At 48.2% G+C, this 18,232-nt stretch overlaps 1 protein-coding gene across 3 annotated transcripts in view; it reads left to right on the top strand.

The window, feature by feature from the left end:
• RAB7A (RAB7A, member RAS oncogene family) overlaps positions 1 to 18,232 on the top strand; it is a 73,548-nt gene that overhangs the window by 48,489 nt on the left and 6,827 nt on the right. For all 3 annotated transcript variants that reach the window (XM_060109177.1, XM_060109175.1, XM_060109178.1), the window contains 2 exons: positions 8,853 to 8,913; positions 11,668 to 11,794. In XM_060109177.1, the coding sequence (XP_059965160.1) occupies positions 8,861 to 8,913; positions 11,668 to 11,794 (180 nt within the window). In that variant the 5' untranslated portion in view covers positions 8,853 to 8,860. The remainder of the gene's footprint in view (positions 1 to 8,852; positions 8,914 to 11,667; positions 11,795 to 18,232) is intronic.

Raw genomic sequence — 18,232 nt, 5'->3', positions numbered from 1 at the left:
CTGCAACCAGCATGACTTCCTTCCTCCCTTCCACCTCCTGGCTGGGAGGTGCTGGTGAGAGACGTTTTTTATTCACCTTACAACATTTTATGGCTGTTTCCTGATACTTTAAAACCCTTGCATAGTGCCTTTTAGCCACTGGAATGGAAGTTGTCTTGGTGGTATTATTGGCTGAAAATTCTGATCTCATTCTGACTTTTCTCTTTTCTTCTTAAGCTCCTCTGGGATCGGAATCCAAATTCATATTTGTGTTACCTTTTTCTTTCTCAAACTGATATTAAAAGAAGTTACCTGTGGGACTTCCCTGGTGTCCCAGTGGTAAAGAATCTGCCTTACAATGCAGGGGACGCAGGTTTGATCCCTGGCCAGGGAAATAAGATCCCACATGCCACGGGGCAGCTAAGCCTGTGCACCACAACTACTGAGCTCCTGTGCCTAACTAGAGCCCGCGTGCTGCGAACTACAGAGCCTGCGCGCCACAACAAGAGAAGAGAAAACCCGTGCGCCACAACGAGAGAAGAGAAAACCCGTGCACCACAACGAGAAAAGAGAAAACCTGCGCGCCACAACTAGAGAAGAGAAAACCCACATGACACAACTAGAGAGAAGTCCGCACACCACAACCAAGAGCCCACATGCCACAGCAAAAGATCCTGTGTGCCACCAGTAAGACCCAGTGCAGCCAAAAATGAATAAAATAAATAAATAATAAATCTTAAAAAAAAGTTAAAAAATAATAATAATTAAAAAAAACAAAAAAAAAAATAGAAATAAAAAAAAAGTTACCTGTTCTTATCAAAACCCTAACATAATTTTTTGCTAGACATTTCTTTTTTTTTTTTTTTTTTTTCCGGTACATGGGCCTCTCACTGTTGTGGCCTCTCCCGTTGCGGAGCACAGGCTCCGGACGCGCAGGCTCAGCGGCCATGGCTCACGGGCCCAGCCGCTCCGCGGCATGTGGGATCCTCCCGGACCGGGGCACGAACCCGTATCCCCTGCATCGGCAGGCAGACTCTCAACCACTGCGCCACCAGCCCTTGCTAGACATTTCTAACCTCAGATTTCTGCGGTGGCAAAACTAACACTCCTGCTTGCGCCGCAACCAGAGGCTGATGATCACAGATGGCCCGAGATGATTACCAAGCCTTAATCGGGGATACATCTGCCAGAACAGTTCGTCAGATATTTTTGTTAATGAAAACAAATGTATAAAGTCTTGATTTCTCTTCCAGATATTCCTTGTGTGTTAAAAGTGTGAATTGCGGGCTTCCCTGGTGGCGCAGTGGTTGAGAGTCCGCCTGCCGATGCAGGGGACACGGGTTTGTGCCCCGGTCCGGGAAGATCCCACGTGCCGCGGAGCGGCTGGGCCCGTGAGCCATGGCCGCTGAGCCTGCGCGTCCGGAGCCTGTGCTCCGCCACGGGAGAGGCCACAGCAGTGAGAGGCCCACGTACCGCAAAAAGAAAAAAAAAAAAAAAGTGAATTGCACTTACAGTTTTTACTACAGGAAATCTCAGGTGTTACAAAAGTAACGAGACCAGTGTTATGAACCTCCCTGCCTCCCACCAGTGACTCAGCCTCAGTTATCATCTCACCCCGTCTTTGGCTGTGCATGTGGTCTCACCCTGTAGGTTATTTGAAGCATGAAATGCCTTTATGATCTTGGTGATCAACCCAGTGTAGTGGCTGAGATGAAGGCCTTTGTAATCAGTCCTGGGCTCCAGTCTTATGTCTGAATACTTTTAGAAATGCAGTGATCACTTAGGAGCTTCCGTTTCCTCATCTGTTAACTGGGAATTCAACCCTATGGGCTTGTCCTGAGGATTAAGTAGACGACCTCACGGAGGCCTGGGGTGCAGTTCACTAGCTGGAATTTGCTTCTTGCTGTTTCATGGGCTGTGCCCTTCCACTCTTTAGGTCCTAGTCTGCTTCCTCAGTTTGGAAAGTTAAAAAAAAAGAGTCTGCCTACAACAGACAGTACTGTTGAGCTTGACGACCAACACGGTAGTATTATGTGAGTTCAGATGCCTTCCCCGTCTCTCCACGTAACCTTCTTCAAAAGTTGATCAGCAGACATCGCTTGCCTCCCTCTCTCGAGCCTTGAGGTCCTTCCGTTTGGGGAGCAGGAAGACTGCTGGTTTCTCTAACGGTCAGGAGCAGAGTTCAGACTCTTGGGAGGCAGTGGGTGCTGGTTAAAGCTGAGGATGGTACCTGTATTCTGCTCAGAAGCCTACAGCTTGTGAGATCTGTGTCTCAGTGTTGCTTCCTTCGCGATGTTACATGTAGACCGTGTGTGCAGTAGATCACAGTCTAATAGGTAAAGTAGGCAGAGACCATCAGACAACTGAGAAACAGGTGGTGGAAATGTTTGACTCTACTAATGTAAGGAGTACAAATAGGACCCGTTGACCCTCGTTTGTAGCTGTCTGTCTGATTAGCAGTGATTTGTGCTAATGATAGCTGGGGGCGGTGACATTGAAATACTAGTTCATTGCTGGCACGGGTGGAAATAAAGTTATTCTGGAAACTAATGTGTCCACGTATTTCAAGGGCCTTTCAAATACTTACACTATTTAGCTGAGTAATAACTCATTTGTGAGTCTGATCAGATTGTATACATGGGTTCATCTCATTATAACTAAAAGCAACCACTTAATAACAAAGGAGTGGGATTATCCATATGCTGAAGTATTATCAGCCTTAATAATGTGGGAAGATATTTAATGTAGAACAAAATGGGATGCGAAGTTATGAACAGTATGATCTCAGCCGTTTGAAGGAAAACTGTAAAGACTTATACCCTGATGCTAATAGTGATTGCTTGCTTCTAAGAGATGGAACTGTGTTTGGCCTTTGTCTTTGCTTCATTCTTTTGTACTTTTCTGAATGTTGTACAATTCAGTACTTTAATGGGGGCAGAAAAGTCAAGTGTCTGGTTAGGCTGTAGCTGTTAAAGGTAGGCAGCTTGGAAACACAGACCAGGTAAAGATGTTAATGGACTACAGAAAATCAATTGGTTTAACTGTCCCAGCTTTGTTGAACCTTTAGCACTTGTTCAAATATTTCGTGCCATCGTTAGTTTTGTATCAGACACACATGTAAACCAGAACAGCAGTTTTTTTTTTTTTTTGCGGTATGCGGGCCTCTCACTGTTGTGGCCTCCCCCGTTGCGGAGCACAGGCTCCGGACGCGCAGGCTCAGCGGCCATGGCTCACGGGCCCAGCCGCTCCGCGGCATATGGGATCCTCCCAGACCGGGGCACGAACCCGTATCCCCTGCATCGGCAGGCGGACTCTCAACCACTTGCGCCACCAGGGAGGCCCCAGAACAGCAGTTTTTGACCTCACGTCAATGATTTTCCAAACCTTGTGTGTGCACCTCAGTCCCCAGAGGGAGCTTTTTTAAGTGCCTGGTTCCTGGCGAACCAGGGAAAGCTGGTACTGCTGAGTGGCAGGGCCGTCAGGTGTTGGGTCTGGACTTGCACACCTGTTCACTCCAGCTCTGCCACTCGATTGCTGTGTGACCTTGGACGTGATGACACCTCGTTCAGTTTCATCCCCTGCGATTTACACCGTTGTCTTGACGGCTTTGCAGACACTTTGCTCTCACCTCCTTGGCCCTGCATCTCCCTATAGAGCCTCACCTCCACTTGAGCATAGTCAGCGTGTTTCTGATCACCAGGCCAAGTCGATCTACCTCCAGGAACTCAGACTTGGCGGTGGCCCGCCGACCCCCAGCGCCCTGCTCTTCCCCTCCCCAGCCCTGTGTCCTCACCGCCCTCCGCTGACCCCTCTCCGTCAGTCCCCTTCTGTCCTCACTGACCCTGCCTAGCCCAGAGCTGGGAACGGTGTTTTCCTGACGTTTTTACCTGCTTGGGGCTTCCTTGTTTTGTCTGCCTTTATGGCCAGCTGGCTGCTGTGCTTCAGCAGTGAGGAAAGCGGCAACTCCAGCTGATGGGGGGAAGTTCTGGTTTTTGATTCATTCCACGGGAAACACTGTACGTGAGGGAAAGAATCGATTCAGCGTGTGGAACAGTTAGTGTTCTAGAAGAACGCACCCCAGAGCACGCTGATCAAGTTTGGTTTGACAGCAGAAGGAAGGAAGTGTGTTCTGAATATATCTTATTCTAGAATGACTTTTAGAGAGCTTCCTGGATTAATGGATGCTATCTAAAATGTTCATTTCCAGGCAACGGGTGAGGGACCTCATACAGCTCCTTCCCTTCTCTCTGCCTGCTTCCCTTCCTCCTGTAAAAGTGTAAAAGGAAGTGCTCTGTGCGTTGAAGAATGGTTTTCCACTTAGAAATTTCTCACTTGGTAGGATTTTTAAAAGTAATTTCTGTCTTCGAAAATTCATGAAGGTGGTGATGGAAATGGGTGACAGAAAGCAGAAGCTGCCAGTGGAGGTTTTAAAGCCACTGCTGCTTGTGGCAAGAGTTGTGTTCAAGGTTTCATTTGGTTTTTTTTTCTTAGCTCTTTTCTAGAAACAAGTGCCCCATTCTTGGTCCTGGAGAACATTAAGTACAAAAACATAGCTCTTAGCTTCTGCCAGTTTGAAGCCGTCAGCGTCCTGGTGAAGCCAGCTGGGGGTTTCTTCCGGGCCGGCGCCCTGTTTGCAAAAGCCCGACTGTTCACAGGCACCGAGCAAAGAGGAAAATCTGCCTTGAGGTGCACCTCATGGCGAACAGGAATATTCTTGCAAGCAGAAAATTTACCTGAAAAATCAACAGGTGAACATACTCCTCCAAAATGGAAGTAGCTTTTTGAGTTTAAAAGAAATGCACTCTTCACATGAATATAAAGAAAACGAAATCATTTGGACTCCCACCACCCAGGAAAAACCTGCTAATCTTGTATGTATTCCTTTCAGCTTCGTACATAGCCGTCCTTACATTTACACCTTTACTCCTGTGGGAATCTGTTGTGGAAGATGAGGTTTAAGCACGTTAATTCTGGCTCTCACCACGTGGTGAACCGTTCGTCCTTTTGCTGCTGAATTTTGTGACACTGGACATGCCGAAATTGTTCCTTTCTGGAGTCCCTTCTGTTTATTCCGGCCCATGGTGTTCATACTGTATTTTCATAACGTACTTTGCAAGACTGTCAGGCAAATCCCTGTCATTACTCTTTCTTTGAGAGGAGTGGGAGGGGCTCTTGTGCATTTATTTTTATGGGTAAAGTTATAATCACTTCATCCGATTCCAAAAAAACCTTGGAATTGTTTAAATAGGGAAAAATTCATATCTTTACATGAAGGCTTCCTATTGGAAGTATCTCTTCATTTATTCAGATTTTCTTTGTCTCAGTAAAGTTGTCATTTTTCTCATTTAGATGCTATATGCTGTTAATCACTGCAACAGTGGTTGCAGTGTAACTTTGGAAAATTCTTCAGGAAAGTGAATTAGTAAAAGTTATGAAAATGTTTATACTTTTGACTCAGTTACCCCGTTCCTAAACAATACCCATAGGTTAAGGTGGACAAAACCCTTTCCCGTGAGTGAGAATTTGCCCTTTGTTTAACTTTCTAGCTGTTTCCCTGGAACCCCACTAAAGGCAGTGTGGTTTGTGATAAAATGTCTCCTGGTTGGTGATTGCATGTGACAGATGGGGAGGGGCTGTGAGTACCTAATGGGCCCCAGGCCCCTCTGGAGCACAGTGGCTCTCGCGCTGGACGTGTCTCTCGTGGGGAGCCCCCCAGGAATGAGGGCTCAGAGCCAGGGTGGTGAGTCCAGGCCGCCTCCCTGTGCCTGAGCTGTCTGCGGCGTGGGCCGTCGCGAGGTCAGCCAGCGATCCGTGTTCCTCAGGGCTGGCGTGGCCTGCGATAGTCGCGTGAGTTTGAGCCTAAGAGACTTCCCCAGCGGCATTGCTGCGGCCCAGGAAAATAACCCCACAAATGGGAGTTCAGAGCTGTTTCTTATGGCGTTGTTTTTCCCAGATTTTTGATATATTAAACAAAAGGTAGGAATGGCTATTAAAATGCATAATTCACTCAGAGAAATATTAGACACTGAGACTGTCATGGAAGCAAGTACTGGAAAACAAGGATACATAGTAACATGGGAGAGACAGAATACCGGGTTGTGTGCCGGGCTGGGCGAGCTCTGATGGGGACTCGGGACTTACCGGCTTCGCCCTCCGCTGGGTTCTGGGGGTTCTGTGACTGGGTGTGCAGGTGAGGAAAGACGCTCAGGTGTCGTGCTCTGCTGCCCAGGAGGGTCAAGGTGGCCGCACGGGCCCACCTGCCACCGCTGTGAGCAGAAACCTGAGAGGACACAAACGTGAGGTCTGTCGTGTGGGAACAGGATGGGTGAAGTTTGTTTCTTATTTCCTTCTAATATTATGAAATAATACTGGATGCACCATGAGCCTTACTAAACCAGGTCATGGAAATCCCTTTTCCCATTCTCAAAATCAGTGTCTTAAACATTCTTTAAGAATTTCTTTGCAAAGCTCACCCTCTTTTCATACCTTTCCTTAATTTGCCCTTTGGATTTGAAACTTGTCCCAGCTGTCATAATGTGATCTCTAGCCCAAAATTTGGTACCAGACCTTGGGGTGAGACTCTTAAACTTTGGTCAAGGTGGTCCCTAGGGAGGAAGGTAGGGCTGTGGATCTCGTGGGTGATGTGGGTGATCGGGGGTGTGTACCTCTAACTGCAGAGAGAAAAAACCAACAGCAACCCTAGATCTGATGGAAGAGTAAAGGAAACAGGCAGAACTCGGGTTTGTCTTACGCCGCCCCAGCTGGCACTGGTGGGCACTTCATAGACAGAAGCTGGTGTCTGCAGAGACTGCACAGACATGAGGCTCGGGACTCTGAGACAGCTTGCCCAGGCTGGGTCGTGGTGCCTGCTGACTGCCTCTGCTTTGACTCCCGCTCCCACCCCACTGCTGAAGCCTGGAAGACACCGCTTTCAGGTGCGTGGGGCTCGCCATCTAATCCAGCCTGTGGCGCACTAGCTGGTTCTGATATTTTCTCTCAGTTTCCTTTTGATACCACCAGCTGAAGGAGAACAGTTGACGGCCAGGCATCTGGAGACCGAGGCGTGTAGCTGAATTACTTGCCTGGACTCTGTGACTTACCGCTTCTCTCACTGCCTTCTGGACTCTGTTCTGTTGTTCATTCATCTCGGTATTTGGCACACATTAAAATCATAGCACCAACATTTACTAACCACTTACTATATCCTAGTCAGTGTCCTGAGCATTTTTCTCATCCAGGCCTCACATCACCCATGGGACATAAGAACTATTTTCCCTATGCCAACAGGTTAAATGACTTGCCCCGGGTCACACAGCTGGAAAGTGGCAACGCCAGAGGAGCATGGGATCGGGATTTGCATGCTTAAGTCACCCCCACCGTAGGTAGGCAGTGCGGTCATCCTCACCTTCAGGACGCCAGGTGGATAAAGGTGAAAGTAAAGGTAGCTTTTTTCAGACCCAGTCCTGACTGCCGTGTTTTCCCAAACTATGGAAAAATAACAGGCTTTATTTAATCCACATCCTTACCTACTTTGCTTAAGTGTAAACACTTAATTTCCCCCAGCTCCACTGAAGGTAGGAGTCGGCTGTTGCCCTGTGACTGTTAGTGGTAGTCGCCTGCCCTGGCTATTTCACTGTCTCCTGAGGATAATGGCCAAGGCTAGAGGCTCTCAGAAGGCACAGGTGTCATTTCTGAGGCTCACATGCAATCATAACTTCCTGATTCTAGGGGAGGTTGCAGCTGTCTCCTGGGGGTCAGCTGCCTGAGTAGTGCTGCTCCGGCAGTTTGTAGTTAAGTCACTGACATTGGGGTCCAGAATTTAGGACTCCTGCTTTCTTGAAAGTTGTTCATCTTCTGAAAGTGACTGGGTCAGGCCCTGAGGACTGAGGGGCAATTAAGAGAGGAGGCCGGTCTTGATAAGTAAATTGACCCCGCGGTCACGTGGTGGCAGAGAGTTGAGCGCAGATTAGGCCTCTGACATATTGTCTGGTCGAGGCTGTGGAAGGCTACCTGAAAGGCTTTCTGGGGAAAGGTGGTCTCAAGAGCTGCGAAGTCAAATATTAATTTGTGCACTAACCCAATATTTGATAATTCTCTACTTGGTACTGGAGAATAAAACCGTGGGGAATAAAACTGTTTTCACAGAAATTATTAGGAAAGGGAGAAGAGAAACGAATATAAAACATTAAAATATCAAGTGCAGTTGACCCTTGAACAGCACGAATGACGCGACCCTGCTTGGTTGATACTGTGGATGCGAGACCGCGGATGTGGCACCGCGGATGCGGAGGGCCAACTGTTAAGTTATAAGCGATTTTCAGCTGAGTGGAGGGTCAGCGCCCCTAACCCTTGAGATGTTCACGAGTCAGCAGTAGTGGTGAGTCCTCTGAAGAAACAATAAGGCAGAGTAAAGGATGGACAGCAGACGGGGAGAGGGTGGGCCGCTTCACTTCAGGTACAGCAGACAGGGACAGGGTGGGCCGCTTTACTTCAGGTACAGCAGACGGGGACAGGGTGGGCCGCTTTACTTCAGGTAGAGGGGTCGCCTCCAAGGGGTGACGTGTGAGCAGGGACCTGCCTGAAGCAGGACCCAGCTGTTGAGTAAATGGAGCACTGATCCCGCATCCAAGTGGGAGAATCCTTCCTTCAGACTCCTCCCAGGGGCGGATGGCCCTGGCACGCTGTGTGGCCGAGCTCTTGGGTCCAGAGTTCCAGTACTGATGCTGTGTTCTGTCGAAGGCCCTGGACGGCGGGGAGCAGCCGGCAGGAGGGCCTAGGCTCAGTGCTCTTGGGGCTTCCGAGACGTCCTGTGCCCGGGGAGGTGGTCCCCCTGGTGCTCCTATCCTGCTCACGTGCGTTCTCCTCTCTTCCAGCTTCAAGGATGACCTCGAGGAAGAAAGTGCTGCTGAAGGTTATCATCCTGGGGGATTCTGGGTAAGTGCCCCTCCTAAACCTGAGCCAGCACGCTGGCCTGGGTTTACATTTCACGCGCTTGGAGCTCATGCCCTCTGTGCTGACATTTGCTGCTTCCATCTCTAATAGCCATGGCATTAAGGCCCTACGTTTCCGTGCTCTTAGGAGCACAGCAAAAATCTGAATGACCCCTGGTCAGGTAGTCCTTTGTTCCCCAATTTGGGGCATGATTTAGGGACAAGGGTGGCTGTTTGAAGTCAATTAATGATAGTTTCATGGGGGACTTGACTTCCCTGGTGGTGCAGTGGTTAAGAGCCTGCCTGCCAGTGTAGGGGACACGGGTTCGAGCCCTCCCCGTGGCTCCGGGAAGATCCCACATGCCGCGGAGCAACTAAGCCCACGAGCCACAGCTGCTGAAGCCTGCATGCCTAGAGCCCGTGCTCCGCAACAAGAGAAGCCACTGCAATGAGAAGCCTGTGCACCGTGAGGAAGAGTAGCCCCCGCTCACCACAACTAGAGAAAGCCCGCGCGCAGCAATGAAGGCCCAACGTGGCCATAAATAAATAAATAAACAAGCAAACAAACAAATTCATTAAAAAAAAAAAAAAAGAGGATCCGCTTGCCAATGTATGGGACACGGGTTCGATCCCTGGTCTGGGAGGATCCCACATGCTGTGGAGCACCTAAGCCCGTGTGTCACAACTACTGATCCTGCGCTCTAGAGCCCGTGAGCCACAACTACTGAAGCCCACATACCTAGAGCCTGTGCTCCACAACAAGAGAAGCCACCGCAGTGAGAAGCCCATGCACCACAACGAAGAGTAGCCTCTGCTCGCCGCAACTGGAGAAAGCCCGTGCACAGCAACGAAGACCCAACACAGCCAAAAACAAAGAAAATATATTAAAAAAAAAAAAAACCATGGAATCCCTTTCCCAAGCTGGTTAGACTAGGGAGCGCTGTTTATGTAGGCTTGTTGCTGTTGGCGCCGTGTCCACGAGATGGAGGTTTGGGGTGCATTGTGCAGCACACGCAGATCCCAGAGACACTGTGGGCTTGGTTCTGGACCGCCGCAACGAAGTGGGTATCGCAGTGAAGGGGAGTCACGTCAACTTTTTGGTTTCCCAGGGCGTATAAAAGTTATGTTTGCACTACACTGTAGTCTCGTAAGGGTACAATAGCCTTATGTCTGAAAACAGTGTACACACCTCAATTTAAATGCTTTTATGGCTAGAAAATGCTAACCATCGTCTCAGCCTTCAGGGAGTCGTAATATTTTTGCAATAACATCAAAATCACTGATCGTCGTAACAAATATACTAATGAAGAAGTTTGAACTATTGCGAGAGCTAACAAAATGTGACACAGACATGAAGTGAGCAAATGCCATTGGAAAAGTGGCACCGATAGACTCGCCTGACACAGGGCTGCCACAGACATTCAGTCTGTAAAAAGTGCAGTTTGCACAGAGCGCGTTAAAGTGGGCTATGCCTGCATCCTCCTCCTCCTGTGCCTGCGTCAGTAGAGCCTGGGACTGGAGAACTGGGTTCGGGTCTTAGATCTGCCGCTAACCGGGTAACTAACTAGTTCTTTCATCACTGTTAAGATTCAGGGGGTTCCAGGGGGAGCTTTTCAGACTTGGCATCTGAAGTGAGCCATGAAAACTTAGACTGGAGGCTGCATATTTTTAAAAACAATATGATAATAAATGCAGGTGCACGTCCTTATTCCAAAGTTCTTTTTAAAAGGCAGTGATTTTTCTACCGTGGCTGGGTTTTTTAATCACCCAAGGGGCCTTTTAACAATTAGCATTTGCCCAGCCCAGTGGGTGGGACCTGGTTGGCGGTGCTTAAATACGCTCGCACTCATCTCTCCCCGCCTCCCCCCTCCTCTCTCCCTGTCCCCCCTTCCACTCACATACATTCTCCTGGTGCCTCTGGTATGCTGTCAGGATTGAAAGTACTGCTTTTAGCCTGTGTTACCCAAACTTGCTTGATTACAGATTTCCTGTCTTTTCCCCCTGGAAGTTCTGGTGCACGGGACCAGGTGGAGAACAGTGCCTTGGGCTGTTTGTATTTCCAGGTCCCCTCTGCATGTGAAATGAATGTTCCTTTGTGAAAAGGAAGGTACTACTGGCCGTGAGGAAGGCTTGCGTTGTCTTCAGCCTGTCCTAACTAACTCATCACCAAAAAAAAAAAATCACACACTGTCTCTTGCTGAGTTTTCTTACTGGAAAATACCTCTGGAGGAGCATACTTTGAGGTAGATTCTGGTTTGGTGGAATATTGGTGCTTCTTTCTGCTTCAGATTTTAAACTTTGAAGCAGCAGATTGGTTAACTGGTGTAAATGTCTGCTCGGAGCCAGTGGCTTCCTCTGGCTATTATTTGCTTGGACTGAATAGCAACCACTAAATGGAGACACACCCAAGGCGGCAGAGATATTTTTGGACTAGTGGAGCGATCTTATTGCTGGGGCTGCTTTTAGAAGGAGCGTATTTGTTGGCATGCTTCTGGAAGGAGAGAAATAATACCAGGCTCCACCAGCTATACCAGAACCTAGAAGCAGCCTTTCCAGGTCTGGCCGCATCTGCACCCTGTGTTGTCCCAGGAGAAAGCATGTCGTCAGGCGAGTGAACTGGGAAGTCCTCCTCTGATGGGGGTGGGCAGGGCCTTGTTCTCCTGCAGGACGGGCAGGTTCCTTCCAAGCGGCAGGCGTCAGAGTCCGTTTTCAGCGCCTTCCTAGTTGACTTATACTTGTGGTTTTTCTCCAATTTCAGAGTCGGTAAGACATCACTCATGAACCAGTATGTGAACAAGAAATTCAGTAATCAGTACAAAGCCACAATAGGAGCAGACTTTCTGACAAAGGAGGTGATGGTGGATGACAGACTGGTTACGATGCAGGTAAGCGCATGTCTCACCTTTGCCAGCCAAGCCTGGTCGTTCCGTCTGTACCCCTTTTCATGCCCAGGCATTTCCCCCTCCCTGTTCCTTAGATCTCACTATTATATTCATGGATAATTGGCTTATAGGTAGGATTGCCAGATAAAATGCAAGACATCAAGTATGTCCCAAATACTGTGTGAGACACACAAAAAATTTTTCATTTTTTCCCAGAGTTCAAATTTAACTGGACTTCCTGGTTTTCATTGTTTTTTTGCTGTAAATTTGGCAACCCACAGGTTCCTGTCTTACGTCTCCAAAATGTGTAACTTGTCTCTTTCCTAGTACCCTCGTCTAGTTCTTTAGGCCAAGAAAGTCTTTGTGTCTCTCCTAGGTTCTTACAGCAGCTGTTTAATTAGTTTTCCTGTTTTTCTGGCTTCTTATGATCTGTCCTATCTGTAGCCCTTAAAGTTGTGTTTCTATTATGCCAATCTGGTTTTTCACCTATCAGCTTAATCGGATTTCAAGGGCTTCCCTTTCAACAGTTAGGATAGAAACAGATTTCTTCACATGGCTCTTTAAAAGCCTTCACATTCTGGCTGCAAACTGTTCTTCACTTTTTCATCTCCTGCCAGTCCTTCCGAATCATGTGCTGCTCTTACAAAGCTGTAGCTGCACGAGTCTCTGCTTGCTCGGCCCTTTGGTCACAGCTGCACCCATCCTGAAGTCGCCAACTTCCAGCCCAGATGTTGTCTTTGGAAGCTCCCACCTCCACACCAGTTGTTCCTTACTTTCTCTGCTAACTGATGTCCTGGGGAGACTAAGATATGGGGGTCCTAGCGAGCACCAGGCTCGCTGAAATGTTTGGATGGTACAGGTTGCGATAGTTTTTACATGTGACAGCTGTCACATGCTCCCAGGGGAACTCAAACCTCCAGGATGGGGCTAATGTGGCTCCCCCGTACCGCAAGCATACACACAGAGGTGTTCAGTGTACAGCTGGAGGTGGGCAAAATAGGTCAAGGGGATTAAGAGGTACAAACATCCAGTCATACAATAAATAAGTCCTGGGGAGGTAATGTATAGTCAGCAGTATTGTAATAACTCTGTGTGATGACAGATGATAGCCAGACATCGGGGTGGTCCTTTTGTAACTTACAAAAATATAAAATCAGGGCTTCCCTGGTGGCGCAGTGGTTGAGAGTCCACGTGCCGATGCAGGGGACGTGGGTTCGTGCCCCGGTCTGGGAGGATCCCACATGCCGCGGAGCGGCTGGGCCCATGAGCCATGGCCGCTGAGCTTGCGCGTCCGGAGCCTGTGCTCCACGAGGGGAGAGGCCACAACAGTGAGAGGCCCGCGCACTGCAAAAAAAAAAAAAAAAAAAAATATATATATATATATATATATATATATATATATATAAAAATCAGTGTTGTACACCTGAAACTAATATAATATTGTACGTCAGTTATACTTTAATAGTAAGTGTGTGTGTGTGTAACTAAAGTTTGAATAAGCCAGGCTTTTGAGAGAAAAGGAAATTACCAGATAACAGGAAAGAAGAGAGGACTGAAAGCCCATCATAAGCTCAGGGGCTCCTGCCATGGTGATATGTGAATTTATAGTGGGGACTTGATTTCTGTCATCAAGGACAAGAGGCGTGAACTGCACAAGGTGCGGGCCCAGAACTCAGAACCCCCTGCACACATAGACACACACTCATCTAGGACCTTGGAAAGATGTGAAAACAGGACCCAAAACCTCAGCCCACAGAAGTGGCAAAGCTGGCATGTGGGGTGCAGGCTGGGGCTTTGCTGCTTGCTTCCTGGTTGGAGACTCCCAGTCCCACTGTGCCCGTGTGTGGATTCTCAGTTTCAGCTCTGCCAGGCACAGAGAGTTTAGTCTGGAGGATCTGACATAACCCCCTGTCACTCCTGGCAAAAACAAAGATGAGACCACCCTACAGGGACAGAGGATGAGCTCAAGGGGAGATAATGTCCTGCAGAAAATGCTCACAATGACTAGAGATTTCTTGGAATGGGAACCATAAATGAAAAGGGGCGCTAAGAAAAATGAGGATACGGGAAGCTTAGCAGAACTTCAAGAAGTGAAAAAATAGTCACTGAAATAAACTGAACAGTTAAACCTCAGATTAAACATAGCTGAAGAAAACAGTAAACTTCAAGATTAAGCTGAGCAAATTACCTCAAGGGTAAACTCAAAACCGGAGTGCCAAAAATCAGAATCCTAAAAGCAGCTGGAGAGAGAAGACAGGTTCCAGATAAAGGAACAGCAGTTAGATAAGTTCTCGGCTACAACAGAAAGCAGAAGGGAAATGGGATGTATTCAGGGTGCTGGGGTCAAATGCCACCTGAAGGTTTCCCGTGTCCCGTAGCAGGAGAAGCAGGTGGAGAGCCACGCTGTGGTTCTGACAGCCAGGTGGGCTGCTGAGAAGCGAGGCCCAGTCCCTCCTGGCTCAGGGGCCATTCTGATAGAGCTCCACAGGTACCCTGAGCTCGGATCTTGGAGTTTCCCGGAGTCAACCCCATCTGGAGAACCCAGGGCACCAAAGCAGAGTCTGGAAAGGGTGGAAAAAAAGAACGTGGTCCTCAGGTTGAAACAAAAGGCTGGCCCTTGTGCTCCTACAGCCAGTTTAAAAGACTAGAATTAAATGAAAACCATCATCTCCGGGCAAAGGCGTCATCATTATAGATCTTGAGGAATCCTCACCTATTTTTCACGGCCGTTAGCAGCTTGCAAAAAAAGATAATCCCAATTAAGACAACAAGGCAAGAACCAGTGGAAACCCCCCTGGCCGTTTAGAGTGGTCTTTGTCTTTAAAGAAATCAGGCAATCTTGTGTATCTGTGGAGAAGAAACTAAGCAGGTGGTGTAGGTCAGTAGAACTTCTAAAAATGAAATGCAATAACCACAATTTGGAAATAAAGAGAGTGTTTTTAGCAACAGATAGGATACACCACAAGAGGGCTGAAAGGAAGAAAAATGGTGGGAAATGGGGAAAAGAGGTAAAAACAGGATTCAGTGAGTAGGTCGGACTTAATTTTAATTAGTCTCAGACGAGCGAACAGGTGAAAGGTATTTGCTGAGGATTTTTCAGAACTGATGTAGCACCAAATCCACAGAGTCAGGAGAAATAAAGAATCTAGAAGAATCATACGGGGAGAAAACTCTTTTTTTAAAGACAAACCTGAAGGCAGCCAGAGGAAACAGAATGACCTGGAGGAGCAGCAGTGAGGCTGCCAGTGGGACTGGCAGGCTGTGGAGTGGGAGCCCGGGGCTGTCAGCAGGGTGTTCTGAGCCCCTGGACATGCCCGCCTCCAAGAAGGAGAGCGAGTGCCTCCTGAGGCTCAGGGGCAGAAATCCTAAGAGACACACTTCAGGCAGAAGTGGAAAGGTCTGAGATAAGATAAAGTGAGATAAACTTAATTGTACGCATGCATCTGTTTTTAGAATTAGGACCCTAATAGTAAGAGTATGTAGCTTCAAACTAGTACAAGGAAGCCGAGATTGGAACTGTGTAATTTAATGTGTGGGGAAAGATGAGTGACCGTTGTGCATTTTTAAATTTTCTTACATTGTTCAGGAAGAAGCTAGAAATCAACTGGTATTAAACATCAGACCTAAAGGTAACTTATGAAGCCATAGTAATTTAAACAGTATGATACTGTCACAGAGATCCACAGATCAAGGGGACGGAGGGCACAGAAACAGGGCACACCTAGCTGGACACTGGGTAGGTACAGGTGGCTTTGCAGAATGGGGAAAGGACAAGTCAGAGGACAAGTCATACTGTAAACAGGCCTGGGCCGGTGGCTTTCCATTTGGTGAGTAGCCAGAGTGTTCAAGACCTGAATGGAAAAAGCACAAAATGAAAACCTGTAAAACGGAAATACAGTTTTGGTTTTTTTTAACTTTAGGTGTTTAAAATAGAGAAAGCACAAATCATAAAAGGTTACAGATTGATAGTAGACCACAGTAAACATCTGAATAACAAGATTCTAAGTAACAAACTACAGACTGGGAGAAACTGTTAATAATGCCTAATAGTATCCATTCGGCAGAGTGACCTAGTGGATGACAGGCAACTCTCAGAAGAAACCACGTCCTGTGTGTGGCCTGACGTCAGGGAATTGCAAATTTAAAAGGCTGACAAAATCGAGTTTTGGCTAGAAGTAGAATATCCTCAAACTGACGGTGGGAATATATCTGTGCAGCCTTTCGAATGGAGACTTCTGTGGGCTCTCCAGCGTCACACACACACATCCCTGACAAGCAGCCACTCTGCATCTGGAAACTGGGGGCCCGATGAGAAGTGAGGAAGAACGCTCACTGCAGCCTCTGTGCAGTCACGAAAAACTACGGATAACGTAGCGGATCCAGGGAGTCCGTGGTGCTGTTTCAAGGCACCGGGATACTGTACAGCTGTTAACATCTGGAGAAAAAAACAGCAAAAAGATGCAGAGGATCTTGTACATAATACATGTAATTATGTTACAGACACTGTCTCTGTGATACAGGTCTCAGGAGCCGCTTACTTCTGGGGAGGGAGGGAAGGGAAGGAAGGCTGTGAGGAAGGGCTGACTCTCTTCCTGAAGAACTGATGTCAAAACGGCAGTGTTAACAGTTGTCACCTTGGAGTTGGGGGTAGATAGATAGATTGGGTGTATTTTGAAGGTAGAAAATAAAGTATTTCAGTTAAAATATTACAAATTTTGAAAGATCATAGCCAGAAGACTGGACTTTTCTAAGTGTTAAATTAATTTTGGAAACTTGCTAAGAATAACCCCCAATTTTCCAACCTTTCTTTTCAATTCCTTACTTTGCCTTCTCAGTATCTGAGTTCCAGATACCCATTTGGTTCCGCCAAGAGTCATAAAGTTCCTATGTAATTCTGCTCTTGGGATCCTGTCCTAAAGAAGCAATCTGAACTACAGGAAAGACTCTGTGTTAAAGCTCGTTACTGAGTTACTTATAATTATGGAAAATTGGCAGCAATATTTTTTTAAAACGAGTGAAGTGGTTTGCTGAGTCCGTTGGGCAGGGTAAGGATGTGCGCTCTCGCCGGGGAGGGCGCTGCGTGTTTCGTGGGGTGGAGAGGAGTGGCCTGTGCACTGGGATTCCAGCTGTGTGAGTGACCCTGCCACGCGGGCACCTACAGAAAGACGTGTGCTCGTGAAGACCTCTGGGTGGGAGGACGCCAAGAGTTTCGGGGCATTTTTTGGCTTTTGCTTTACTTATCCAGATATTTACATAGTGACAGTGTTATTTCTCTAATGGGAATTTTGTTGTTGTTGTCCAAGCCTATATATATATTTTTTTCCCCTGTGTTTCTCTTTATAGAAGTAGTTGTCAGTTTTTACCTGCTGTGACGGAGTTCTTGATTCTCCCTCCACCTTGGTCTTCTTTTATGAGAAAAGGCTCTTTTCTCCACCCAGGGACACGCATTCAGGGTAGGACGTTGGACAGCAGGCGAGCACAGAGGTGACCCTCACAGGGTCCGGCTGCTGCCGCGCTGTCCACAGAGACCGTGTGTCCGCACGTGTGCTCCGCTGCTCACGTGGGGCGGGCGGTGCTCTTCCCAGCCCGCTGAGAGCTGAGAGCCGCCGGCTCTTCGGCTTTGCTTCTTTCACTGCCCTTCAGCCTTATCATTGCTTCTTCTGGTTCCAGTGGCTGCTTCCTTCCACGTAGTGTGAGCCCTGCTAGGCCCTGCGTGGACATTACCACAGCCTCCTGACGCCACGCCTGCAGGCACGCTGAGCCCCCGTGGCCACTAGGACGTGTCCTTTTCAGGAGGGTTCTTCCCAGAGTGTTTGGAGCACACGTGGGCTGGAGGTTCCCGGGCGGGTGGGCGGGGGTAGGCTGCCATGGTCGGGCCGCGTGCGGCCAGAGCTGTGACCTGGAGTCTGGTCACCTGTGGCGTCGTGTGCTGGTTGTGGAGGGCCCCATACCTCGGAAGAGAGGGCTGCGTGGGCCTTGCAGAGCTGCCCTCCTTGGAGGGTAACCTCTGGGCTTGGGTGGGCACTCTGTGACCTGCACTGACGGCGACCACAACAGCCCCCTTCCACATGCACTGCCCTTGGCCCGTCTGTGAGCCAGAGTTTAGCCTGTGTAGTTGCACTGCTTTATGGGAACTTCTTTAAGGGGTTCTAATGCTGCTGTTCCCAGCTTTAGATATTTCCAGATGATATTTAAGTCCTGGCCCTGCTCCTGTCTGCCATGATGTTGTTTGAGCCCGTCCCCATGGGAAAACCAACCTTCAGCATTTGCATGTTACGTTTCAGGGCTCCTTTTGGAGAACATTCTGGGAGGTTTTGTGGGGTTTAGAACATCCTGAGCTTGGTAGTATTAAAGAAATGCAAATCCCATGATACTGTCCTGTTCTGCTGGATTATCCTTACGTGTATTCACTCACTGTGCACAAGCATCCTGTGCACTTTC

The sequence above is a fragment of the Mesoplodon densirostris genome, chromosome 10, assembly GCF_025265405.1.
Source record: "Mesoplodon densirostris isolate mMesDen1 chromosome 10, mMesDen1 primary haplotype, whole genome shotgun sequence".
NCBI classification, from domain to species: domain Eukaryota; kingdom Metazoa; phylum Chordata; class Mammalia; order Artiodactyla; family Ziphiidae; genus Mesoplodon; species Mesoplodon densirostris.
The sequence above is the reverse complement of the archived record's forward strand: the minus strand, read 5'-3'. Positions and strand labels throughout refer to the sequence as shown.